The 27,969-nt window shown below is 44.3% G+C and overlaps 1 protein-coding gene across 1 annotated transcript in view; it reads left to right on the top strand.

The window, feature by feature from the left end:
* nrg3b (neuregulin 3b) overlaps positions 1-27,969 on the top strand; it is a 186,539-nt gene that overhangs the window by 62,191 nt on the left and 96,379 nt on the right. Inside the window, exon 2 of the mRNA XM_061095547.1 lies at positions 27,463-27,598. Coding sequence (XP_060951530.1) covers positions 27,463-27,598 — 136 coding nt within the window. The remainder of the gene's footprint in view (positions 1-27,462; positions 27,599-27,969) is intronic.

Genomic DNA, 27,969 nt, shown 5'->3' with positions numbered 1-27,969 from the left:
AAAATGTCTCATTATTTGAAGTTAATAAAAAAACCCATACCTTGGTTTTCTCCCCGGGATGTTTCTAGTGACCCTGCAGGCATCAGCCAGACTTTGTTCTCTCCACGTCCTCAGATTAAATGTGAAATATGCTACTTCTACCCATAAAGAAAAAGTTAATTGAAAGTGGATGAGAAAAGGTAGCCCTTTTTTTGAAATAAATTATCAACGGACTGTTCATTTTTTTAACAGCCCTCCAGCACAAAATCTGAAATTAAAATCTATTCAAAGTCAATTTTCATCAAGTTAAATGTTGGCAGCGGCGAGTATAGTCAAGTACATTCTCAACGAGCGCCACTCGGCAAACAATGGAAATTCATGATAAACACTGCCGAGCTCTCTGTGGCCGAGGGATATGAATCCAGGTCATGGGCTCGGCATGTTCTCTCCACACGGCCGAGGGAGACTTCACATCGAATCATCTGCCCAGGAGAGGACATGTTTGTTCTGACGAGTCCAGAGGATCAACAACCTCTTGCCCCCCCCGGCCACCACCGTCCTCCAGCCACGGATAGTCCGCACTTCAACTCTGTTTAAACAAATCCAAGTGACTCGCTGCTCCTGTCAATGTCATCGCCTACCGGAGCGAGATCATGTCTCGTCCAGCCACACTCAGAGCAGCGATCTCACTTCAGAGGAGTTTTGGGGTTCGCCGGAGAGACACACACGCTTTTTAGATTTGGGAAAGGGCAGAGACGTAAAAATAATCTGTCAATCTGCGAATCAAAGGAAACAGTGATGGTCATCTGAAACCAGAAGGGGCGGCTTGTTTTCTTGATCCTCACATCTACAGGGAGTCGTGCAAGTCGATCCATAACCTTCTCTCTGATCCCTTTAGCATAAACTCATTTCTACGCCCAATTACGATTGATGTCAAATGGAAGATGCCACGCTTAATGTTTACGTCTGATTAAGTATTGAAGTGCGGGTTATTGTGTCATGGGGCATTGAGCTTGGTATTTGTTTAAGGGCCGTTAAGACAAACCCTTGTAATCACCATTTAATATGTTGATGATGTCTCAAAGCGTATTTTTGCTGTAGATCGAGGAAAGGTCATGACAATTTGCCAGTAAAGAAAACGTCTTCCGTCTGATTGTCCTCCTAAAGAAGCTGGATTATAAGCATCATGACATTGTAGAAAGCCCGGTAATGTAAGCAGACTGTCACATTCACTCTTAAGATTCCATATTTGTGAGTATTGGTGCCATCACACCTCATTAATTAGCGGAATTCATCACAGCCCGAGACCCTGCAGAACATTTTCTCCCTGTGCACTGATGATAATGCCTTTCTGTCTTTTCAGAGGCTGTAATAGAAAGTGAGATTCACCCAAATGAATGTCTCGCTTGAACGAGCTTCTTGCAGACAAATATGTTTTGTGTACGCCGCCGTCAATGTAGCTCACTCCACAAACTAATTAAATTATACTTGTCCTTACCACATGGGCAAGGGAATTATATCTGTATACCACACATATCACACAGAGGCGTTATTCAAAAGCTAAAGACAAGATAAATGCTAAAAACATTTAAAGGATACACAAATGAATAAAATAAGTACAAGTACAGAGAAGTATACAAATTGAATTAATAAAATAGCATGGGAAAAGAGATGAAAGTTGTGGAAAATAGAGGATTTTGTTACAGCTTTCTTCGGATACTGAAATTTGAAATCCTCATGAATGACAACCAAGATTCTGGATCTGGATCTGAAGGCACAAACATCGACAAAAGTCTGAAAGGACCACAATGTTTTTTGTGATACAGCTACAGAGAACGGTGTGTCATCTGCATCTCTGGAGAGAAAGTATGGAAAGGTTGAACAGCAGAGGCCCCAGAACTGATCCTTGTGGGACTCCATACGTCATGGGAATTCTTTCATATTCATAATCCCTGATACTGTCTATGTATGCCCTGATCCAGAGAGCCAGACCTTACTTTCCAGTCTGTCTAGAACTATGTTTTCTATCCACAGTGTCAAACTCGACATTAATATCCAGCAACACCAGGACTGATTCCTCAGATCAGTATTCAGCTGGATGTCTTGTTCATTTCTTGTGAGTGCAGCTTCAGGAAACATAATCGAAAGCTCTAATGAAACAACTTTCTCAATGATTTTGCTAATGAAGAGAAGATTGGAGATAGAGCTGAAGTTGTTGAATTTTGAAGGATCTTTTTCAAGTTCTCTGTTCCTCAGACAACTGCAGTTCTCTGTGCTGCTGGAAAGTTGCCTGGGAGTAGTGAGCCACTTATAATATGAAACAAATCCACTGCCAAAGAGCTAAAATCCCTTTAAAAAGCTTGTAGGCAGAATATCCTGTGAGCACACAGATGGTTTCATATGCTGCATTATTTCTTCAAGAATTTTGTTATGTGTTTAATTAATAGTGTTATTAATGCAGTGAATCATACATGAAGAGAAACCTGTGGGCTGCAGGAAATAGAGAAAGAGGGGGAGAGCTTAGTTTCTACATTTCCTCCATTTTCTCTGAAAACCCCAGGTGCAGGGATGTGTGTTCCGAGTGACTGGGGTGTATCACGGCTCTCATCCTGAGGGAGAGGGGGGGGGGGGTTCAGTTTGAGTCATGTCATTGAACAGACAATATAGCAGCTGATGTTTATCACCGTGTTCCTCCAACGCGGCCACATCATCACTGATAGCGCCACGAGGCCACAGCTAGTGATGAGCATGTCCTTGGGCAGTGAGTGTGCTGGCTGCAGAGTGTTGTCCTGCTCCTGGTCGGTTAGAGATGGAAAGTCCTCCTGCAGGCCAGCAGGGGCACATCGCCTGGCACGGGGGGTGAAACACTGGTGGCTAAGTACCAACTAATCTACTGTTCTCTTGATTTGATGGATAAAAGTTCGGGTTTAGCATCCATTGGAGCGTAGGTTGTGTCGTCCAAGTTGAAAAATATGTAGCTTAAATTACAACTTTTTGACCGTGTTGCGATACTTGGGTTTAGCACCAAGCTTGTTCTGCCGACTGGTTCGGCCGTTTAATCCAATTCACGTACAACACCTACACGGCTCAGACAGCACCTTATTACAGTGGTGAAATCTATGGACTCATACACCACCAAGTGTAGTTTGCTACATTGCTCCGGCTCCATCAGCCTCATCGTCGTAAGCAGAGACTTCCGATGCTCTGGACACAAACTGCAAGTTTCCAAATCACCATTTTCTGCAGAAACAACCTTCAGCACCTCTTGTCTGCTTGAGGTTCTGTACAGTCTGAGCAGTACTGAGCAGTTTAGCAGGTGATGCTGTAAGTCAAGCAGGCAGGCAGGTATATGGCCTCGAAATTAGTTTAACCCGTGTGCACTTTGTCCAATTGCATTACCTCGCTCTGTTCTGTTCTGTTCTCTTGTATAAACCATGTCATTGTGTTAGTTGGTAAGTTGAGATAGTTTTATTCAATCTAGAACCTCTATGGATTCTATTTGTCAGAACTTTTTTCCTTCAGTTCTAGAAATACTGTTGTGCGTTTCCCGATACACCAGAATACCATTCAGTCTCGTGAGCATATCACAGTAAGTTAAGTTCACCTTCTTGTGGACGGTGTCCAAACCTATCTGTTATTAATAGCTGCTCTGTGAAAGCACAGAGCCAAGGACACGGAGATTTGTTTCTGCTTTTGTGTTCTGCTTTCAGCACCAATAAAATAATAACACGGTTTAAAAGAGGGAGTCAAGTACTCGCTGTACCATGGAGCTATACGATAACATTTCCACCCCGTTTCACACTTAATCAAATCACTTTGAATCTCCATAGCTCATTTGCCAGCACCTATTGAGAGCGCGCCGGGTTTAAAGGAAGGTTAATTGAGTGCACGTAACTCCGTGACCCACTAGTCCACTCCGGACTCTCTAGCTCTTGACCAGTGCTCGTCGGAAGGACTCGCACCTGGCGTTTGTGAAACACTTTACACATTATCTAATGGAAAACACTGGATTTCAATGGGAAAATGCCAAGCTGAGCGAATAGATGCAGATCTATTGAATCTCTTTGGACAATAAACCTTCCTGTTGTGTGTCTCAAGCACATGGATCCTATTAATTTGTCAAGATGTGTCTTTCTCTCTCTTAGCCTCAGACATCTTCCGGAAGCACATGCACACTCATGCCTCTTGAATCAGATGATGATGTAATAGAAAACAAACCCCAGCAACTCTTATGATATGTTTATTCTCATCCTGGGCTATTATCATCATCATTATCTAGTGTATCTATGCAGAAAAATGTCTTTATTGCTGTTGAAATGCAAAAACAAGCCACTTCTTCCACTTCCTTTTCAGATTTTAGTCCTGGTTGACTTGGTAACAGCCCTTAGGATTTAATTTAAGCAGAATTTGAGCGGGAGAAAACACTGACCACTAACAATGGAAAGTACTATTTATAAATAGTTTCAGTAATACATTGAATATATTTGCAGAACATGAATAAATGGAGGTTTCTTCTTCATGAAAACTTGCGCATTATACATTTGCACGGCAGCATGTTTTCCTTTAAGCTCTGGGATGATTTCTGAATCAGATTACTACACGCTCTAATTTCTGTTGTTATGTTCCTGACATGCCGTTTCCGAGTTAAACACATTTCCTTTGGGAGACATGCAGCTTCTATTTTTTTTCTTTCTCTCTCTTTTCACTCATTACGATGATGTGAATTTTGAATATAACCAAGTAGAGAGTTGCATGCAGGAGATGAAAGGGGGGGGGGGTAACAATAGTATCCCTGTCAGAGTTGGCTCACAGTTTCCTCCAGCTAAATGCTGAGCTGGTGACACAGACTCGGAGCACATGAATTATTCAAGAGCCTAGTTTCATTTTTTTTCGGGAAAAAACTTGGGCTGGAGGTGATTATTATATCTACTGTCTTCGGGGTGAATAAACACTGTTGCTTTCTCTCACCCCCCCCCCCCCCCCCAGCCACCACCACACGTTGTATATTCTTGGGTGTGACGAAGATGAATATATCAGCCACAATACGAAGTAGCTTGGAGCTGTGTCTCCTTACTGTGTGGTGTGATATCCGCTGTGGGAAACTAAAGAAATGACCATGCAGTTTAGTTGTTTTTGTGGCAGAGCTCGCTGCCTGGGTTATGTCTCTCAAATTCCGGCTCATTTGTCAAAGTGAGCGTAGACCTGTTTGTCTGTATTGACTTTTTTGTCTTATCTTATTTAACGCTGCGTTATCTTTAGCAGCATCCTCTTTTTCCCCCATTCACAAACTAAAGACCTATACGTTAATTAAAGGCTCCAATAGTATCTTACAGATCAGATCTTAAAGTAAACATTATGCGGGGAGACTTTAATAAATCTTTTAATTGTAAACAGGTTTCACGCCTCCTAATTAGCTGTCCGTCACGATTAATTGCTATGGTGAACAAGCAGCGTTTTCTGTGCAAACTGTAACTGTTGCCTTACCGGACTGGAAATAAACAGGAAGTAAAGTAAACACCCGGTTACGTGGGTTTTTACAACAAGTAAAACACTACACTGCAGTCTCAAATTAGACCCCGCGTTAATTTTGTGGATGAAACATATTTCGATAAGCAGATGAGGGAAAACAACATTGTAGGTGAAGAAGCACCAGGAGACGGTAAACAGAGTTTGTGAACATGTAATTGGGAAACTCGGGATAATGAGGGAAGAGGGGCTGGTTCTGAAATGAGGAATCGCAAAAAATATGTCACGGTTCAAAGACTGCATTTAATTTGAGATTCATTCCCTCACAACAGATGCACTTTTGATACCGCATGTATTACCACATTTATTGTTTAATAAGTCGACAACACGGCTGAGCTGGATTTTTAACACGTTCTTTTTGTTTTTCTTTCACAGAGCAAAGTTACATATAATTTAGCCAAATGACAATGTATTTTAGATGATATGCTTTAAGTTTGCTTTCCCGTGCTGGCTGATAGTAAAGCATTTATGGTAATATGCTTGGTTGGTTCATGAGTGGCCAGCTCTGATAAAGCACTGTGTCTAATTAACACACTGTCAGCGGCTCTGTCTGGGCAATCACACTCTTCCAGTTTATTAAAGTGGTTAAGGAAGTCACTCTGGCCCTTGGGGGACTGGTACAGTAATTTTCCCCCTGCAAGCCACGATGATACGGCCAGAGATGAGGCAAACCAAGTGTGACTGTCCCTCCCTCCCGCTTTCTCTCTCTCTCTCTCTCTCCCTCCCCTCCATTTCCCCCCCGTGCATGCCTCTCCCTCACATCAATATCTCCCCTCCTTGTCCCTTTATCATCTCTGCCTCAGAAATGTAATATCGCATGCATTTTCCTGCCCCCCTTTTCCCTTTTCTTTTTTTTTTATTCCGCCGGTGGACTCTAAAAATAACCCGCAGTAGGAATTGCTGACTTTCTGCTTCCTGCCCGACTTCAGTGTAAAGCAGCGGGACGGTTTGATTGGTCAAGACAGGCCCGTGTGGATAGCGGCGCAGGAGAGCTCAGCCCGACCGGTGTCTCGTCAGCAGCAGTAAACAGCAAAAGCACAACACAGAAAAAAACACTTTGAAGCTGCAAACAATAATTAGCATGAGGGATGAGGGGGAGATGTGGTAATTGTATTTACCACTTGGCATGCTGAACTGGAATACTTAATACAAGCCAGGCTCTTTCAAATATGATTTAGACGATGCTTTATTCCCCGTAAATTGTTCTTGACCTTTTGTTTCCCCGGAGATAAATCAGAGCACGAGATTGGACCCTTTGCCAAATGTTCTAATACTAATTAGAGTCAGAGGTACGGGCGTGTGCAGCTTTTTTTCTGAGCGAAGCATCTTTAAAGATAACGCGAGGCTCAAAAAGTTAAGGAGGCGTCGTCAGACTTGAGAAGACGTAAGTAGGAAAAACAGCTTCTGAGCTTTACCTCCCAGCTTGTTGCTGTGGAGCTCTGATGTGAAATGGATACTTCTCCGCTTCCTGCCACGAGTCGTTGTGTGGAGTATTTTTACAAAGCGGTTTGCAGTGTTGAGGCCAAGGAATCTTATCTTCTCTGCAGCCGCCATCTTGGCGCCTTGCATCTTTTGTCCTTTTGTGAAATTCATTTCAGTTTAGGGACATAAGAAGGGGAAATGTGTTTAGTGTGTGGTAGGACTCCGATACGGCTGCAGCTCGGTGAATTTCAGTTTTTTCAACTCACAGGTGACCGAATGATGGATATCTTGCTAATATCCACCTCCAAAGATTTGATATGGGCCTGGCGCTGTGCTTCCCCCCCGAGCGCTGCTCTGTACGTCCACACAGCTTCCTGATGTTTGTACAGGCGAGAGGAATCTTGCTGGGAGAGTTTAAAGGCTCTTGTCCTTTCCCCTCGTGCTCAGGAGAGACCCCTGGGTAATTCTTAGCACTTCCCCAGCCGATCAAAGGTCAACACTTGGCGGGGGGGGGCGGTGACACTGACCTTAGGCGCCTGTGTCCTGTGAGGTGGCGAAGTCTAAGGCAACCTGACACGAGCCATAGTGACTCAGTCGGGCTTTAACCCACGGTGCACACTCCACTAAACTGCTCCGGATATACTTTTGCCCACCAAGCAATCAAACTGTTCACGTCACTGGGCAGCTCTTGGGTTTTTTATTTCAGCTTTTTATATAATTATTTCTCCCTGGGAAAGGTTACGCCGCACTCGGTTCAGAGAGTGATTGTTCACGTTCAAGCAACCTACAGATGGAAAACGCCACGAGCAGTTGGCAACGAACAAGTGAGGTATGTACTCGGGAGTGTAGATGTTCACCGGAAAAAAAAACCCATCTTAATAAAATAACTTATAACCCCACCGGGCTTTGATAAGACAAATAAATCAAGTTCTTTTTCTTAAAAAACAAATCCGGCCTTAAAATTACCTGCAATCTTTTAAAAGTTGAACACTGACGTCCCCCCCCCCCGCTGTGCCAGGAGATATAATTAAGCTCGTGTTCTCCCACCTGCCTCTAAAGGTTAGACTTATCAAAACGGTAATGATGATTAGAAAGAAGGTGAATTACCATCATGCTTTTGTACATGTGGGGACCGACTGAGCAGCGACACACACCGGAGCTCGAAGAGGAAGCGACGAGCAACCAATCAATTTTCCAGTTGAGCTAATTATGCACATGTTTGTTTATTCCTGTATGATGATGATAAGGTTATACCTCTGTGATGTGGATAATGATGTCATGATTTTGCAAATTTACCGGGCACCATGGGGGAGCACGGCCACAGGAAGCTATTGATTTTGTAATCTCTTATATATACCGGTATATATATCCTATAGAAGACCTTTCCCCTCGGAGAGAGAGAGGCTAAAAAAAGGTGTTGCTTCATGATGCTAAAAAAAACCCAGCTCTCCCACAACTGACTGGGATTTATATTCTATACATCCGCAGCCAGTTGGCATCTTTGATTAAGCGTTATTTCTGCTTTTAAATGTGAAAGTGTTGCGTCTCCTTTTCCAGCAAATAGATGCGTCCGCACGTCTTTTGTCCGCGAAGGATCACGCAGCTATTATCGTACATTTCCACGAGTAAATACCTGCAACGAGGGTATTCAGGCTGTTCCCCACTTCCCCAGAGGTAATCACTCAACTCACAAAGCGAGTCATTGTGACCGTAATAGCTCGGGAACCTTGATTTGGTAGCGTTGTGTGCAACATGCCCTCGTGACGCCTCATCCCGGAGCTCGTTCTCAGTCCACGGAGATCCAGTTTGACGGTGGGGGGGGGAAATGCAAATGGTTTCTACAAGTTAATGACTGCACACACATGCGGGCGGTCGACAGGAGCGGGGTACACTCGGTAGACATGAAGACTCCTGTCGCATCCCCACCCGTCCAAACCCCCCCCGTCCACCCACCTACCCACCCATGTCATTTCCTCCCTTTGCCCCTAGTGGTGGGAGCAGTGAGTGAGGCGGCACAGCCCCACCTCCAGCGAACACAGGAGAGGGAAGCCTCCTTCACGCCTCATTGACTTTGTTTTCTCTGGCTAATTTTTCCTTTCTCCTCGCTGTCCGCCTCCCGCCACCCCCACCCGACCCAATAAAACACACACACACACACACACACACATACGTGCACGACCCATACACACACGGTCAATTCATCTCCCGCCCTCCCCTTTTCCACGCCTCACCGTTTTGATGGTGATTCCGACGCGCTGGCTGTCATGCAGCAGTTCTCCGGGAGGGCGGCGGTTAACAGAGCTGTTGCCACATGGACGGAGATCAGCCGTCAGAACCCAACGTAATTGGCCGAGGGAGGAAAAGAGAAAAGGGGAGTAAGAGAGCGGAAGGGGGTTGGACACCTTGGTCCCTGCGTCCAGCTCAAATATGAAATGCTCATTTAAAACACAACCAAACGATTAATTAGTAACGAGAAAGTAAACGCGTCGTAAAACCCAAAGGAGGAGGGTTCACATGGAGCATTCTGCCCAGTGGAAGAGGAGAGTGATTCCCCCCCCCCCGGCCCTGGGAAGAGAAACCAGTGGAACAGAGCAGGAGCATTAGACAGCTGGGCGTCGTGACCGGCCACATGGACGGCTGAGGAAGAACCATTTATCAAATTCACACCGGGAAAACTCACATTGGATGAAGCCATTGTCATGTCTGCACTTAATACTGAAATGGACTTCAAGTCTGAGCCGGGGGTTTACATTGCTGACGGCCTAATTATATGGATTGGCTGCAGTAGAGCGTAGCCTATCAGCTCTGGGGAGAAATTAATTCTGGTAGAGGGGAAGGGAGAGGGAGAGGGAGAGAGAGACAGAGAGAGAGAGAGGCAGGCTGCTGTGAATTGATGGCTGCGGAGGGCCAGGCCGCCCCCCCCCCTGTTTGCACGCACCGGGTCCCGGTTCACTTAGAGCCGCTGCATTCTCTGTGATTTAGAAACCGCGTGTGGGCCCTGACAGGTATGTGCTGAATTGTAAAAACAGCCGGGAGCAAAGATGTAAACGCCGTTCCGTTGATTCAGCGCCCGGGCGTCAGCGTGATTCCTTCACTCACTCCAGCAGTCGTACGTTTCGTTAGCCACGTTTATTTCAAACATCACGCTCAACGTAATGCGTATCGCTCAAACACGTGCTGTCGCTGGTGACTCATAATGTCACGTTCAGGCTGTTAGCTTGTCACAAGAGCATTTACTCTCTCGAGCAGATAACCAGGACATTTTTAAGTGGCGACACGTAAAGGTAGTGACTATTATTAGGTCAGATACGTGTTTCATTCTATTCATCACACATCCATCTCAAAGCTCCACAGAAGAAATGCTAATTGGGGTTACGTTCACCTCCAGATGTGGACAGCTGTTCTCTCCACTGCTGCTTTTCCCTGCGCCGGCCCACACTGACATTTCCACGACAGCGTGTGCAGAAACCCTGTCAGGCAGAGTTCTGTGTTAACATCTCCAGTAATGTAGCGAGGCTGATGTAATGACATTTATGCATGGTGGCACTTTTTTTCGCTCGCACCGATTGGTCAGCCACCTTATGAATCAAATATGATATGCCAGTTACAGCGTCTGCTAGAGGGCTCATCATGCGGCGCCTTTTCACTTCTTTATTTAGCCTGCTCGAGTCAGACCAAAGAAATAACAATAAAAATCTGAAAAACGTGAAAAAGAAGTGTTAACTTCTAGTGTGCACGGAAGATGATATTAATAAGGGAGAGAATTTGTTAAATACGGGAGGACAGACACACATTTTTTAGGTAAAACAGGAACAATTAAATGAAAATATAATTGTCTCAGTTGCCGGAATCGTAATATAAAATAATCGGAGATTGGTGCGTTAGTTGAATGTGCATGAGGAATCTAAATGATGGTCCTTTCTCTAACAGCTTGCAAACATGGTTTGAACTCTGCTGCTGTATTTTTTACTAAGATCAAAAAGAGAAGAAAAATACGTGTCCAATCAAAATTCCTTTTGCGAAAGGAGACTTTTGAGTTTTGTGCTAACGGATAAATTGGGAGAACTCTAACAAAGAAAAAATATCTTGAATAGTTCATAAGGGCAGTGAAAGCACCCGGGTTAATTGGCCGAGTCTGAGTCTGGTCTGCTGTCTCCACAAATGAGCACCTGATATTCTCTTGTGTTTGCAACAAACAAAAAACATATTCAGACTTATACCCAACCTTTATTTTTTATTGTCCAGTAAAGCCAGGATATTGCACCTTTCCAGTGGCATCAAATTTCACGCCACATGCCTCGTACATGGGTGCAGAGAGCGGAGCGGGGGGGGGGCGGGCTGCCAGTGATTGACGGACCCTAAGTGTCGAGCACACGCCCACAGGCCGGAGCCGCCCGAGCAGAACATCCGTCTCTGCCCTCTGCCTTCTAGTGCTTCCATGTTATCAGCCCAGTCAGCCTGACCAGTGGGTTATTTATGTGCGGCGTCGCCTCTTCCTCATGCTCGGCGGTGACATGTGTCAGTGGCTCCTTTGGAAAAAATCCTCGACCAGATCCTCTGTCTTACTTATGCTGAGCTGTGGACGGCGGACATAGATGGCAGCATTGGGCGGCATCAAGAGGATATACATATATTTTTAATGCTGTTGTGCTATAGAGGCTTGCAAATTGTAGAAAGTCTACCGAGGGCTACACCTTCGATTTCCATATCCATCGTGTCAACCGTCATTTTAACCTTCATGACCTGATCCAGTTAATGTATCACATGAGCAATAGTAACAACAACGTTCATTTCAAGCTGAAGCAACAGAGCCAGAACAAATCTTTACATCATTTGCCGGTGGTCCGGGTATCAGTCCCTCAGGATGGATGATTCCAGCACGTTTTTCAGTTCAAGGACCCCCAAACTGATGGAGAGATGAAGCAGGGACCCCCTACTATATATATATTGTAAAAAAATTGTGTTTTATATTAAACTGGGCCTAGTGCCAAGTAGAAACATAGCTACCCTGTTATTGTGCATTCAATACTAAGCTACTCAAATAATACACAGGTTCATATATCCATGTCTTTATTATTGTGTGTCGCTGAATGAAAGATGACGTCTTCTGCCTCCATTCATTCGTTCGCTGCCAATATGCTGGATTCATGTTAATGTGTATTTAAAACAATTTAAATTTGTAGACATTTTTTTTTTTTTTTTAGCATCACCTTTTATTTCCATATCCATCGTGGCAACCATCATTTGAGCCTTGATGACCTGATCTGCACCAGTTATGTGATCACATGAGTAATAATAATATCAACGTTCATTTCAAGCTGAAGCAACTAAGAGACAAAAGCACCCTTAACAAATCTTGACTTAATTTGCCGGTGGTCCGAGTGTCAGTCCCCCAGGATGGATGATTCCAGCACGTGTCCATCAGCAGACATTTGTCCCCTCAAAGCAGGACACTAATCCGCCGCCCGCTCCCTAAATGTTCACTCTGCTCCAAACACCACAGACTTCAGGTTCTCTGATGCCACTGGAAATGAACAGATCAGGATTTGGATCGCTGGAAGACGAGGAATCGACTTCCACCCACTCTTGTTTTCGCTGAGATGGCGTGCGGCTGATTTGTTTCGTTGCATGGATCCGTCTCCAAATGAGATGCATAAGCCCAACCACTGCATTTGTTTGGATGATGCCACAGTCGTCTTGTTTTTTTAGGTTCTGTTTTCTCCCTCCCACATCTATCACTGTCATTAGATCACCGCCAGTGATCCGTTAAATAAAACATCTGTGTCATCTTGGAAGGTGATTGCAGATCGCTGATCCCAGGCCTGCCAGCTCGTGGCTGTGAGCTGAACGCGGCGCACGGTTGTGGCACTTGACCTTTTCCCCTCCACTGGAATGAAAATAGCAAACATGACAAGCTGAGGTCCTGGCAGAAGTCCCCAATTTTCACCGGGACACATCTGTCAGGAGTGAGGACTGCAGGCTGGTCGGGGGGGTGTCACGGCGGAGAGAGCAGTCACCCAGTCAAGTCAATAAGGCCACAGAAACCATTAACCAAAATCAGCATCACTTTTCGACAGCTTATTTATGAGAAGGGGTTTTCTCTCCGTGACAATTGTTGCTTTTTGGTCTGGAGGCACAAAGGGAAGATCAGTGAGCTGCCACTTGAAATTGCAGTGAGGGCGTTAATGTGAGCCGCTGTTGTGCCGTAACCGGATTAAGGTACGCCGCGCAATTTGTCATTTCTGGCTTCCTATGCCTTTTCCGATTTGTCAATAGTGACAATGGTGAGGTTGCTATATTCAGCCTGAGCATTTTACCTGACATCACTAATGATTGCATGAAGAAATAATGTGCTCTAGGTCTCACTAATTCAATCATTCGTAAATCTGTTTACCAGATTCTGTGTGATTATGCAGAAGAGCCAAAATATGATCCGTTGCCCCCAGAGCCTTGTTGGTTGTCACACTTTTGCCGATGGGCTCAGAGATCGTGATTCGGACTATTTGAAACTCAAATGTTAGGAATTACAAATTGTTCATTGTATTTCTCTTCTTTCTATTCTAATGCAGTCTGATTCATCATAATTACATCGTATTATAGTAGAGTATACGAAGACATGGCCATTGCAGTGTAATGGCCGGTGTGGCTGTTACATCAGTTATATGACAATACTATTAGGATGAGGGCTAGGGCTGGAATTGGCATCACTATGCTCGAATTAATGATGCCGATTGACTCTAATGTCAAAATGCTTTTATCAAAATCCTCATATCTTTACTTGTGCGAGTATAAATGCTGGAATCCCATTATGAAAATCTAATTACGTCGTGTCATATTGCTGTACTAATGTTTCTCACTTTGCTAAAGAGGCTCTTTTCTCTTTATGTGACCATAGTTCAGACGTCTGGAGCAACTGTTGCTGCAAACAGCCGTCACTTGCTGCATTGATTCATCAGGAGCCGCTCTCCAATGAAGCCGTTTGTTTACCATTCAGAAGAACTTGATCTTGAGCTTCTTTTTAAGTGCTTATCTCTGAGCAATGTGCAGAATCTTCTGTCCCTAACGTGCCAAATTCAATGGAAACAAACAAATATAGAGATACTTGCATTTTCCCTCTTCTTCCATGCAGCCGGAATTCTCTACCTTTTGTTTCCTCAAGAGGTCTTTTGCAGTAATTTGGAAACAAACATCCAGTCGGTAAAATATATTTGCCCCCGGCGTTCACTGAGTGTGACATATCAAGAAGCGGCGGTGTTGTTGTGTGGAGCAACGAGGGGGACTGTGTTGTATTCATCCCCAAATGGCTCCGAGCGATTCTTCTTTGATTAATATGTCTGTAAGGGAATGCCAGGCACCGGAGAGAACCACTTTCTGAGAAACACGACCATCATTCAACGCACAACATTTTGTCCGTCAGGTTTAATGTTTTCGTACGTCCTTTGATGGAGGCCATAGAGGAGAATGGAGAAGAACATTTTGGGGGGGGAGCGATATGTTTTCAGGGGATTTTAACGGCTCCGGCGTGACAGGAGAAATCATCGCCATTAATCACGTCACACACTCGTGCAGGGCGACTCGCATTAACATCAAACCCCATTGATCATGCTGGCCGGTTTGAAGCTCGCAATTAAAACTGACATTTTTCAGCGCTGCTCGATGTGTGCGTTTGTTTTAATTACGGAAAACTTTGGGGAAAAAAGTGAAAGAAAAACATACTAAAATAGGCTTGTTTGTGCTGTTGTGTGTGTGTGTGTTTGTGTGTGTGTGTCGGAGAACGAGGTCACTCCTCTACACTCACCACTCTCTTCCCGGCTCAGCTCTGAACACAAACGCACACAGACGGCGTTGGTCTTTTCTCACAAACTCGTGCACATAAACGCAGCAGGTGGTGAGGAGACAAACAAACCATGATTTGGCTTGAATTATACATCGGACACGCCCTTAAGGCCGGAGGAGAGCGGGTGGGGCTTAACAGTATTTCGCTGATGTAGCGTCGGTGCCGCTCTGGCATTTTTGCACGATTGGACATGCACCACATTTTGTGTTTGTCTGCTTCAGGTGCATCTGTGCTTATAAAACCTGCAACATCAATTTAATACTCCTCACAAACTTGTTGTCACTAACAAACCCAACCCCCCCTTCCACTTATCTTTTTTTGCTAAATCCGTTTAAAAGCGCCACCTTATCTCAGAGATGTCAGAGGGAGGCCGCCCGGCAACCTCTTCCTTGTTTCTGCACGTCACCATTATTGGATCAGAGCTCTGTCTTCCTTCGGAGAGTGAGCATTCTGAAGGGCGTGTAATCCTGTTGCCGCCACTCCCAACGCGGGTGTGTGTGGCTGCGTGTTTCTATCCGGGTTTATTTTTGTCGAGCTTTGGGGGCGATAAAGCCAGGGCGCGTTTTCTGTATCATTGTGGGTGGGCGGAGACAGGAAGCAAACCCCAAAGATACCGCTGGCTATATCGAGCCGAGTGGGGTGATGAGGGAAATCATCGGGGCTCGGCTTCGTCCACGGGATGCACAGTGAGTGGGATTTATAATTGGGATTAACTGTCGTCCCCTGGTGAGTTTTTCCGAGCTAGTTATCATTAATGTAATCCAATTAGTCCATTCATTGTGTTTACGGATTTGTCTATAAATGACTGAATGCAGGTGTGGACTCTGTTATTAACCTTCAGTGAAACAGATTGCACCTTCTATAGATTGTTCCACTTCACTGGCTCTCGGAGGCGGATGTTAATGTGAAGTTAAGTTGGTTTGTTAACACTTGAATTGTTTTGTTGACGCCTCCCTTCACTTGAACTTAAAGATATAATACGTCACAGTTCTTCAGTAAAAATGTGGAACCTGGAGAAAGGCAAACAACATATGACAAAGCAAAAACTCACTCTTAGCCACTCAAATATTGAATTAATATGTGAGTTAAACCATTTTGATTTTATAACTCTCGACCAGTTCTCTTACTGAGGGAAAATATAAAAAAATATAACTTGTAATATAAATGTTTTAATCCTTAAAATACGTCTCTGGGCGCTCCGAGGCGGATGTTAATGTGAATTTAAGTTGGTTTGATAACATTTTAATTGTTTTGTTGACGCCTCCTTTCACTCGAACTTAAAGATATAATACGTCACATTTCTTCAGTAAAATGTCTTACCTGGAGAAATCCAGGTAAGACAAAGGGGTAAGGGGGTCTCTCATTTTGTTTCTTTTTATTGACTTTGCTTGATTCTACTACAACCTCCGGGGCAAACAACATATGACAAAGCAAAAACTCACTTTTAGCCAGTCAAATATTGAATTAAAAAGTGAGTTAAGCCATTTTAATTTTATAACTCTCCACCAGTTCTATTACTTTGTGAAACTAAAGAAAATATAACTTGTAATATAAATGTCTTAATCCTTAAAATACGTTAAATTCTCTGGGTGCACAGCTTCTGCAGTGATCCCTTAGAAAAGTGCCACTGGGCCCATTCCATCTCGCTGCAGCCGATCCTGGCTCCAGCGCTAATGAGAGAAGCAAGTAGGTATTGATCGTCCCTGGTATTAATGCTGTAATTGCAATGTAACTTATTTACCTTATCTGCACCATTAGAAGTAGCTGCTGGTTGAAGAGTGAATGTAAGGAAAGAAAACCTGCAACACAAAGGCAGCAGTTTGAATGAAAGGGGGTTTGTGTCAGAGGCTGTAGGAGTGTGGCTCCACCAACGTGTCAGGTGACCTGCTGACCTCCATAGGGGGGGCACACGACCAAAACATGACATCAAAATCACAGTGTAATAGTGGAGTGACAGCCACACAACCCCCTGCTGTGCTTCTCCTCCAGCTGCAGCAGCAGACACTCACCAAAATACAAAGAATGACACTTGGTAGATAAAGTGCATTCAGTCCCACAATCCTACAATCAAGCTGCACCCACTCATGGAAATCGCTCTCCTAAATATGCCTGATTGTTTTAATCGTGATCCGACAGTTATTCCCTGTGGAAAAATGTTAAAATATGGAAAACTGAAATGTTCTCAATCATTTAAATGGTAAAGACAGTGGGGAAAAACTAAATCCTGGATCTGCCCCTTGGATCAGGACCCCCTTGCCGACATTGAATGGTTTATTTCTCGCTTCCTTCCACCGGGTTTTGTGGAAATCAGATTTATTTTTTTGTGTAATCTTGCAAACAAACAAACAAACAGACAGAGGTTGAAAACATAACCTCCCTGGCAGAGGCAGCAAACAGGCCTGAGCACAGATGCACCTCTTCCAGGCACCGTCTGTGTGTGTGTCTGATACACAATGTAAGACAGCACGAGCTCAGCTGACGTCCCCCCCCCTCTGGACTGCTCTTGCTTTTTCATATCAACAGAATCACCAGATGAGACGGTGCCGGGGCTAATCACATCTTCCCTCCAGTAAGCACAAGTCCCAAACCCCTCCCTAGTCAATTTTTTACACCAGCTCCGTTAATCCCTCTCCCTTTTGATGTTCCCTTCTGTTTGTATGAAATCAATAAAATATACGACACAAAAAACCCGCTCCCCTTCTCCCTCATCTCGGCCACAAGGAGCCGGCTTCTCTCTCTCTGGTCCCTGGAGTCACCAAAAGGGTGAATTGTTATTGGTGGGTGCTGAGACCAGCCCCCCTGCTATGCTCATGTATGCCCTCAGTGGCTCCATATGCCAAGAGAGCTGCCAGGAGAGCGGACAGGCGAGCCCAGTGACTGCCAATCTGCAGATGCAGGAGCCGCCGCTCATGCATATTAAACCCACACCACCTGCTCGTCGTACATCACACCCTGCATTCTTGGTTCCCAGGAATTTTAATCAACCGCGCTGACAGGAAGCTCCTCTCTGGTCCACGCGGCCGAATCGTCCTCTTACGCCGCGGCTCGGATGGCGATGCATGTTGATGTTGCGTTTCTGCAGCGTCTCAGAGGAAGATGGAGGGCGGCAGGGAGAAAAAGCTAAATGTGGCGTCAAGGCAGAAGAGAGGAGAGACCACGAAGCTTGAAATTCAGAATGCATCCGATGCTGTGTGTTTTGTCTGTCTTGTCGAGTGCTCACATGTTGCACCTCCTTCTCTGGGTTGTGATTAATCGTCTGCATTCTTTTAGACTAATGTAAAAGATAGACCCAGAGAGACAGAAGACAAACACAGAGGTAACCAGTGACCAAAGCGACTTCTCTGTCTTTGATTGGTTCACACGCTGTGGTCGAGACAAATCACTCGTTCCAACTTTTCCTGTCCTGCTTTCTCTTTCTCCCTTTTCATGATTATTTGATCTGTTTGCTCGTGCACAGACTGCATCTCGAGATGAGTGCTGCGTGAAACAGTAGTTTGAGTCATTTCCAATTCAAATATTTTTTTGGCAGGCGTAAAGAGGACGCATGGCAAATGCTCATGCAGGGAAAATGAAACACACTGGGTTTTGAAAAAGAGGCAGTTTTAACACAACAATCATATCACAGATAACACGATGATTCTGATACTGATGAGCTGAGATGCACACCTCTCCTCATCAGCTTAGAAAAAAACCTGCATTGTGGAGCTTCTAGCAACCTGTAACGTGAGCTATGATATTACAGTAAGTCAATGAGGACACAATTAGGTACTCAGTCAACTGCACCTCTCAGTCTCTCCTCCAGACTCCCCTGGCAAAGAATAATCCTCTGGACCCCCAGGATTAAAGATTCATGCCATCCTTTTTAAATATAGTCTTAAATGCAGAAAAAGAGAAGGGAGAAAGAAAAAGGCAGATGGAGACGGGCACTGCCAAGACGAGCCCAAGTGTGGTATCGGCACCGTGGAAACAGTCAGAAGCACACGAAGCCAAAAATGTCACGTTTGATGAATGGTTTGTTAATAAATTGCGACGAAGAACAAAAGACCTTTCATGGAAGTGGAAAAAAAAAAATTAAACGGAGGCATGTTGTGCACGGAAATACTCACGCCGAGGACAGACTGAGATCATATCTGCAAATCGTAAATCATCATATCTGCAGATGAGTGTTTGCAAATAACGAAAACTAATTATGCTGGTGTTATTTAATAGGTGATATAGTTGATTAGAAATTTGTAAGAGATGCTTTTCATCAGGAGGAGATTGGACGTTTCGGGCTGCAAACTCCAGCTGGATATTGTGGATATTGTGCGTCCTTATTAAATATATAAAACCCCTCTATACACTGCATTTAATTTGTAAGTCTATGAGTCCATATCTGCTTGTCACTGCTTCCATGCCTCCTTGCACATATGTGTATTCAGGCTTTCCTCAAGCAAAACAACAGGTACTTACAGTATTTTTCAGCAAAAATAACAATAACAGGAAGCGTTAATTAATTTGTGTCTCGTTTCCCTCTGCGCGTCCTCTCCTGCACTCCAAATCCAAATCAAAGGCCATTGCTGTGGCAAAAATCAACAAAGCACTAAAGCAGCCCCACTCATTAAATATGCATTCGAAAGATTCAAATTTATTTCTCCAGTTGCTGGTTATTCTCCGTTGTATTTGCTCTGTAAGTAATGGAGATAATGGCGTTAAAGTACATCGGCCACTGTTGAATATGAGGTAGAGGCACTCATCCCGTTCTGAAGAGCTTTTACGAGTTTCCCCCCCGGAGTAAACGGACGCATGTTTACGGCTGGGCTGGTGTCCGCTGTACTTCACAGCGCTTTAGCTAATGCGACGCTAATGTGCGGCGCGTATCGCTGCAGAGATCATCTGGACTCGCTATTAACGCACAGATCCGTCACAAAATAAAGAAAAGCAGCGAAGAAGACAAACCAAACTGGCAGCAGCAGTTTGTGTGATTCCTGAGGCCATGAGCGGTGACGTCGTCTTCTCCCTCCTGGTGGTATATTATGATAATTATACCCCAAATTACAATCAATGAATCAGGATAAATTATCCGTCTGGTTCCATATTACTGCAAATGGGTTGCGAAGACAAATTAGCACGGGAGAAATTGCATCTAATAACACCGCTCTGCGTTGGTGCATTCTTATAGAGCTCATTAGCGATGCTGGTCTTAAACAGTGAGTCTATCACCTCTGAAGGATTACGTGTTGACCTTGATCGCCCGAGAAGAAAACATCCACAGGAGGATGTGCAGGTGGAGAGAAAGAAGGAGTCGCTCGCTGCCTCTCGGTCACAGCGCCGCTGCCGCGAACTCCATTTGAAGTCAGAGGGCATTGTGGCTTCATCAGCGCCGCAGTCGGAGTAATGTGCAGCCGAGGTGGCAAATTATCTCCGAAAGCCCTGAAGACGACATCAAAAAAACACACCACGGCGCTGATAATAACCTGACAATACTCATCCCGATATTCATGCTCCCCTCTGTGTTCCTATTATCTTCTTAAAAGTACTTTTGTAATACTTCATCTGGAGCAGGAACAGCTGCAAGTCCACAGCACAGACTTTATATAAAGTGCATGTGATAAACCCCTCCTCCTCCATGTTAGCATTCAGGACATGGGACACATCCCCTATCGCTACTCTGTATGATAGGGGAACAGATATTTAAAATGATCTACTACGTTTAATTTTCTTTGCTGAGAAGAGCAGAAGTTTAGTAGAGCTACAGTATCAGTTCAGATGTAAAACATTGGGGTTAATCCAGGGGTATTTTGGCTTCCTTTCTGGATGGTCTGTGGAAGTAGACACACGTGTTGTCCATCTTTACGTCTGCGCTCCGTGATCCGTTAAAAGCTCTGTCACATTTGTACAAAAAGATAATAAAGTAATGTGGCTCCAGTTTCCTCAGAGCTCTGCTGAGGATAAAACAAAAACAAATTTCTCCTCCCTTCTGCAGAAATTGTCTGGGTGCTTTTTGTCAAGTATCAGTCCCACTCAAAAATGTCACACTCCCTCGTCTGTCAGCCGCCGCACCCCCGATGTCTGCATCATTCCTCCTATTGGTGATGCAGGTTGTGTCTGACAGCACAAACACAACTCACCTCCAGCTGAGGTACAGTTCACATAGGACAACAACCGAGCTGAGCCGTGTGATGGCGAGCGCAGTCCGGAGCTGCTCGAAGACTTCTGCCTGTTGTGCGAACGCCGATCACCCGAACTCTAATCAAGACTCAGCTGACACCGGGTCAGGAGATATGGAGATAATTAAAACTTTTCATTAGTTCCCTTTAGGTTTAATGCATGTTTGATGTCTTCTGGGGGTCTACTTTATTAACCTGCTGCTTTGGGCCCGCCACAGTGGAGGTATCCAGAACCCGATACGATTAGATAATGACTGTGCCTCGAAGGTGTCACAAAAACCTTTGCAGCTTCATATCCGTCAACGGCAAAACTGTTCCACTATTGACGTGTTTGTTTGAGCAAATGCAAAACAGTTGGGCGATTAACGTGCAGCGTGTCAGCTTGAGGCTCCGCAGCCGACGCCACCGGGACGGGAGTGAAGGACGCGCGGAGTAACTGTGACAAATGTCCCATCACCGGGATGTCACGGGAAACCAAGGCTGCGATCTCTTTAACCCGGCACCGAGGCAGCGACTGCAAACCTTTAACCAAATGTTCTGCAGGTCAACGACTATTTGTTTGTCTCAGGTCAGGGACAGAACTTCCTCAGGGCTTGTCGTCGTGATGAACATGCAAGCTATACAATCCGTGTGTGTGTGTGTGTGTGTGTGTGTGTGTGATATTTGACAAACAGACCAAGGCTATGACATGTGTGTCTCGTGAACCTTAAGGCTTATACCTATTGACCCACAGCCTTATCTGCCTTTATTCACGCTTCCCAGCTCAATGTATTTTAAATATTCATGTGTGCTGTTTACAGCTTATGCAACAAGGCCTATACGCAGCATATAGCATCTTGTGCCACGTGTTCTGCCGTAGTTGGATTAAATTACTTTCATGTGTGCTAATCCTCAACCTAAAATGCTAGCTTAGTGTCTCCCGGTGCCTGAGATCAAACAGTGAAATTGACTTTGACAGCTGTTTATTTACGTAGAGAAAAGTGATAAGAGCCAGATTTGTTCTACAGAAAATCCCCAAAGTCATGTTAAACATCCACTTTCTACCAGTCACAGCTTGTTTATGCAGTATAGAACATATACAGGAAGTTCTCAAACATTTAACTTAAAGGTACAAATAAATAGCCCAAAATGTACTCAAGTAAATGAAATGTACCAAATGAACTATTCTACCTCAGTAAAAGTACTTGCTTTTACTTATAGTTTAAGTTTAAGAGTAAAAGTAACTTGCGGAGTGGAGCCTACACCCTAATGCAAAGGAATTTTGCCAAGTAGGAAGTAAAGGTATTTGCTGATATATGTACCGAAGTAAAAGTGAAAAGTACCCAAACAATTCTAACCAGGTGCCGTACAGATGCATGAACAATGTACACTGAAGTACATGTACTTTCTTACATCCCAAGATTGTTTACCAACATCTGTATTGACATCTATCTATGACATAACATAACATTAGACACATTGATTTGCGTCGTCTCTTACTTTATTGACCTCAGCTGCCAATGCAATGTACAGTGGAGTTTAAGTGAGAAAGATTCTGTTTATCATTAGAATGAACTTTGTGGCTCAGTCGAGCAGTACAAGCACAACTGTAAGCTTAGCGGCTTTTATTTATCACATTTTATAAGGTTGAATCTCAGAGATGATGAGAATGCTCAGAAATTAGTCCTTGAATATCTGATGCAGCATCACTTAGTTCAAACAATCACATTAAAATCACATGTTTAGCACTTTTATAAGTCCAGTTAAACCATATCTTCATGTGTCTAAATAATATCTTTCGGTATTTTGTTTTGTCAAAGGCCAATTTTTTGGTTCATATCCACTGAACTATATCTTTTTATCCGAATATGGTTCTGTCCAAAAGGCAGCAGTGCATGATGGGTAAGCAATCAGCGGGCTCTCTCAGGACTCTGCCTTTACGTAGTACGGCTCTCTTTGATGTGTACTGCAGTAAACACAGGCGCTTCTCTCCCGACCACTGTCTCCTGGGGGATAAGGCTCAGCACAAGAACACTAATGAGCACATTAGAAGGAAGCCATAGAGGGAAAATGCGAGTTGTAAATGGAATTGTCTCTTGTGTTGTCTGCAGCGAGGAGGCCGTGTCTAGAGTGGCTCTGAATGCATCTCACTGCATGCAAATAGGAAACGTCTGTGAAGTGCACGGAGAAGATTCTCTCCCGACCTCATGGACACGTAAATGCGAGATTTTTAGAAACAGGATTCGAGTCGTTACAGATAAAAACGGGAACATCACCGCTGCTTCCAGTCGCACTTTAATTAACAGTCGGAGGTAATGGTGCATCGGAGCTAAAACGCGAAAAGCAGGACGGCGAAACCGAGCCGACTTCTCTCGTACGATAGCAGTCGCAAAGCTTCACAAATGGAACATTCACCAGTGATTACACTTAAGATAATCCAAGGGCAGGTTTGCTTTGTGGAGGCGACTGTTTCCATTAAACATGATTCTGGCTTCATGGATCTGAGTTTGCTTCAGGGTCAAAGTTCAGGTAAACACACTTATCCATGCACTTTGATTAGCTCAATGTCTGCACATTTACAGATAAGAGCATCAGGCTCTGTCACTTTTTTCTGAATAAAAAAACCCCATAATATGTCTCATGTGTTGTTCTCAATGACATTTGTAATGCGAGCACGCATGCAGAATTTACATTCACCTTTATTTTTGATTCGCCTGCTGCAGCTCGTGGGATTTTTGCTTCAGTTGTTTGCTTATTGTAACCTTCACGCTACAACAACAGATAATGAAGGGCTCCCCCCCCCCGCCCAACAGAAATACGTATCAGAATGAGGAAAATCCTACATTTACTTTACGCTGAAAGACTTTTTGAAGATTGTGCACAAAGGCGATCCAACAGTAACGACTGAGCGGAAAGTGCTAGGCTCAGTATTCCGCTCAGATAACTCTGATCTCTCAAGCATCATGTGAATCTGTGATCCCCAGCCAGTGGATTCCTTGAAAGCTACCGAGGGAATTGACAATCTGGATTGCCTTTGTGCAACGGGGGGGAGTGAGAGACGTGAAAATGATCTCAAAGAGTCCGGGATGAATCACGCTCCCAATGCAGCTGCCATTTATTAGCACATTTTCCACAATGTGTGTTTAGTTGTTTTTTTCCACAGCAACCAAACGGTAGCTGTGTTTCATGGAGTTTGCTGGAGGCTTTCATGAGGAGGGCTTTATTTTGAGGGATAATAAGAAAAAAAGAGGCTTCATTAGAAGTGTTGAAAAATTAGCCTAGTGGCAACTAGTATGTTGTGTTTGTCATAATTAGTCGTGACACTACATCTCAATAATAATCCAAACCAAGGGACACATCATTTATTAGCTATTACCTCAATAATGAAGATGGAGATTCATTTAATAAAAAGTCTGATTTCATTACTAATTTAATATAGAAACGTGCAATAATTAATTGGTTTGACTGCATGGATGTGTTACAGGGTTTATGGTGATACCCTCAGGGGTCAATCCCTTGATATTAAACACATGACAACACTGGAAACATAACAAAATATAAATACCCGTATTATCTCCATTCTGCTACTTGAGAACCTGATTAATTACTCTCTTAACTCGCTGTTTTTTCTTGCTGTTTAAAGATCGTAGCACTTTACCAGGATCCCGTTTGACAGATGCTCGTTCAGGAAAAATTGTCCTCGCTACGCTGCAGATTTTTTACCATTTCTTGCCTGTCACAGTGATGAAAAGAGACGCCGGTAGAAATTGACAGCCTGTTCTGCTGGAGGCCAAACATACTGTATGTGAAGATGACTTGTTCCTTGATGTGGCCAACAGGGCTAAGAGAGGTGAATCTTGGAAAAGTCTTCATTTCATATTGCAGATTTGTTCGAGGTAATTAGTGCAGAAAAGCATGAAGTGAATAATTTAGTAACGGGTATTGATCACTGGTTAAATAGGGAATATAATCCAGGGATTGATCCGGTGCTGGAATCTGATTGGCCCCTGAAGTGCCTCTGTTTTGTAAGTTGTCTTTTTTATATATAAATACATAAACTAGTCACTTACGAACAATACTAAAATTAAATGGGACATTTTCTAAAGAATTTATATTTTCTACACTTTTTGAAGAACAAAAGGAATTGTGGACAGATGTTGGACCTATCATCGGCCCCTCTGTGTAAATTGTGGCCCCTTCATGGCCCCTCATTTAGAAAAATCCCAGATCCGCCTCTGAGACCAACCCATGCTAGAGTTTCTTTGCACAGACTCTGCTGTGCCATGTTTAATTTAAGACAATCTTGTCTCTCTGGGTACGAAACTGGCACATCCGCTGTCGGAAAAAACGAAGCGGTATACAAAAGGTGCTGCCCTCATGTCCCTTGGACTTTTTCTGGAAGCTTTGCCCCTCATGAAAAAAATATATGGGGACATCATACATCATCATCGATTCCCCAAAGTGCTGTGTCATTGCTGCGGAGACGACCTTGTGTGGTTCACGCTCCACCCCTGTGCCCTGTCACCAACATGTGACAAATGGACTGACGGCAACGCTCGAAACGTACGAGAGAGAGAGAAAGAAAGAGAGAGAGAGAGAGAGAGAGAGGGCGTTTTCTCCTCCGGCCTCTTTTGGGTGAAGATGACAAGTTTGGGCGAATAAAGTTTTTGAATCGTCCGAGCACAGATAGGATTTCTTGATGCAGGTACTAAAAGGGTGTCTGGTGTCCGCCTGACCTTGGCTTCTCTAATGTAAATATATCAATGGTGAGGCTTACAGTACAAAATCAATTTGGGCCTCTGTCAGAACAGCTCTGCCTCTTAAACCCGAGCCACTGACCTAAAATAGCGTCCGTTGTCTTCGTATATCAAACGTGTCGATTTTCACGTGTGGTCAACGCCGCTAAAAGTAAAAGCTGCCAGGGACTTTTAACGTCACGACAATAATTGCCACAGACGTCCAAAACACAGGGGAGAATTGTGTTCTATTTTCTATTATTAAAGTTTCCTCTTGAAATAGATAACCTCTGGAACGACGCACACAGGGAATCTGTGGGATTTATATTACAAGACGTGACGCGATGTGTTTTAAAGCCTCGAGAGTGAAGGAGTCAGCTCAGGTTCAAGGCCTACTTTCGTATGCATCAAACTCTAGGGGCTGATAAATGAGAAGTGATCCACAAATTAGCATTTGCAAAGCAAGACGTGCAACAGATACAGATGGTGCATGTATATCCTGTTGAGCACGTATAGAACCCATCTGCACATGTGGTGTGAGCTGCTGCATTTAAGTGGCGTGAGCGATATCCTCCAAAGTTCCGGTCCGGGCCCCAGGAGCGCCACATATCTCTGTTTGTCTTCCCTCTGATCTCTCATCATCTCCGGGGCCTAACGTCAAGAGCCCCAGATCCATCGATCAATGGCCATAAACAAAACACAGATGGAAGTGGGTGCTGGGGCACAACAAAAAAAGAAAAGAGGGATTACCAAGTTTTTATCCATCCGCACGCGATTGGTTGCTAGAGCCTCTGCTGACAAAAGGCCAGTGGCCGACACATAAAGCAGCTTGGGCGAAACAAAGATTTGTCCGACTCACACAAAAGGATGACAGAGACAGGCCTGGAATGACAGTCGGAAGAATATGTTGTGTGCGTACACGTGTGTCGCCGTGCATGTTATAAAAGGATGAAGGCAGAATCAGATGTGTAATCCCATTGTATTGGCAAGGTATTGAGCGTAATACCAGTCAATCCAATTTTCAATGCTTGATTACATCATGGAGTGAAAGCGCTCCTGAGTGATAATCACTGTATGTGTGTGTGTGTCTGTGTGTGTGTGTGTGTGCACTTGTGTGGCTGCACATGCTAGCAGGCACAACGGCTGGGCGTCGCTGTGGCCACATGCCTGACAGCTGTGCATATTTCACAGGGTGGAGAACCCTGCATTGCAGTGCTCGTGATGCGAGAGCAGCTCAGGGTCAGACTGGAAGAAGAGAATTAAAGGCTGCATCACCGAGGCCAGGCGCTCGCTGTGCCCTGCCTCTGTGTGATGTAACGTTTCTGCCTTTACCTCTATTATTTATTTCTGCGTTCACCAAAGCAACCAGATGGGGAAACTCAGTGAAGAAGTGAGGTTAAACGACCTCACAGGAAACAAACAGCTGGATAAACACAGAGAATGCAGATGCTTTATACTGAATGATAGCGTTGATGACACTGGATTTGCTTTAATTCATGATTTCTACTTTGAATCAGGTTAAAAAGTCTTTAGGTATTTTTGTTCTCAGTCCATAATGAAGGCATTGGCGCTGATGGCCTTCTCTCCTGAAGCTCCCGAATTTCAGAAATCAACAAGGAGTGAATCGTCTCTTTGAGTCTGCGGAGAGCAGATGAATTTTTAGTGTAGAAGAAACTACAACCAGTGGCACATCAAAGAGATAAAAGGAATGAGAAATGCCCATGTGTGAATTTGCAACCATTTTTTAGAAGCAAAGTTGAAAGAATTTAGTTTTGTCTGTTTAAATGTTCATCTGCTCAAGTTTAACTAAACCTGTCTCCCCCTCTGTCTCCAGCAGTGGCTCCCACGCTCCCCAGTCCACGTTCGGAGGTCTTCAAGCCGTGTGTGGAAGATAAGGACCTGGCCTTCTGTCTGAATGAGGGAGAATGCTCCATCATCGAAACCGTGGCCGGGGTTCACAGGCACTGCAGGTGAGTGGGATGGATCTTGTGTGTGTGTCTGTGTGTGTGTGTGACAGTGTGTGAGGCGTTCGGTTACTTTCTCAGCATTGACGTTTCCTCTCTTTGACTTTCCCCTCTAATCGCTAACCTTGGGGTCATTTTCATTCAAGCATGCTTTCTGTTTTGTCCCGATGGAGCGTGTTCTTCGGGCGATGAAACGCGAGGAAAATCGTTGTGCAAGTGCAACTAAAATGCACCAATGATCCAGAGATCCAGTGAGTCGCTCCTGGAGATCCAGTGAATCCATAGTGCTCACTTCATCAAGTGTGTCCCGAAATGACCCCCCTCACATTTTAATGAGCGATGGCACTTTGCATTCCACAAAATGAAGGGATTTGAAC

The sequence above is a fragment of the Limanda limanda genome, chromosome 21, assembly GCF_963576545.1.
Source record: "Limanda limanda chromosome 21, fLimLim1.1, whole genome shotgun sequence".
Lineage (NCBI taxonomy): Eukaryota > Metazoa > Chordata > Actinopteri > Pleuronectiformes > Pleuronectidae > Limanda > Limanda limanda.
The sequence above is the reverse complement of the archived record's forward strand: the minus strand, read 5'-3'. Positions and strand labels throughout refer to the sequence as shown.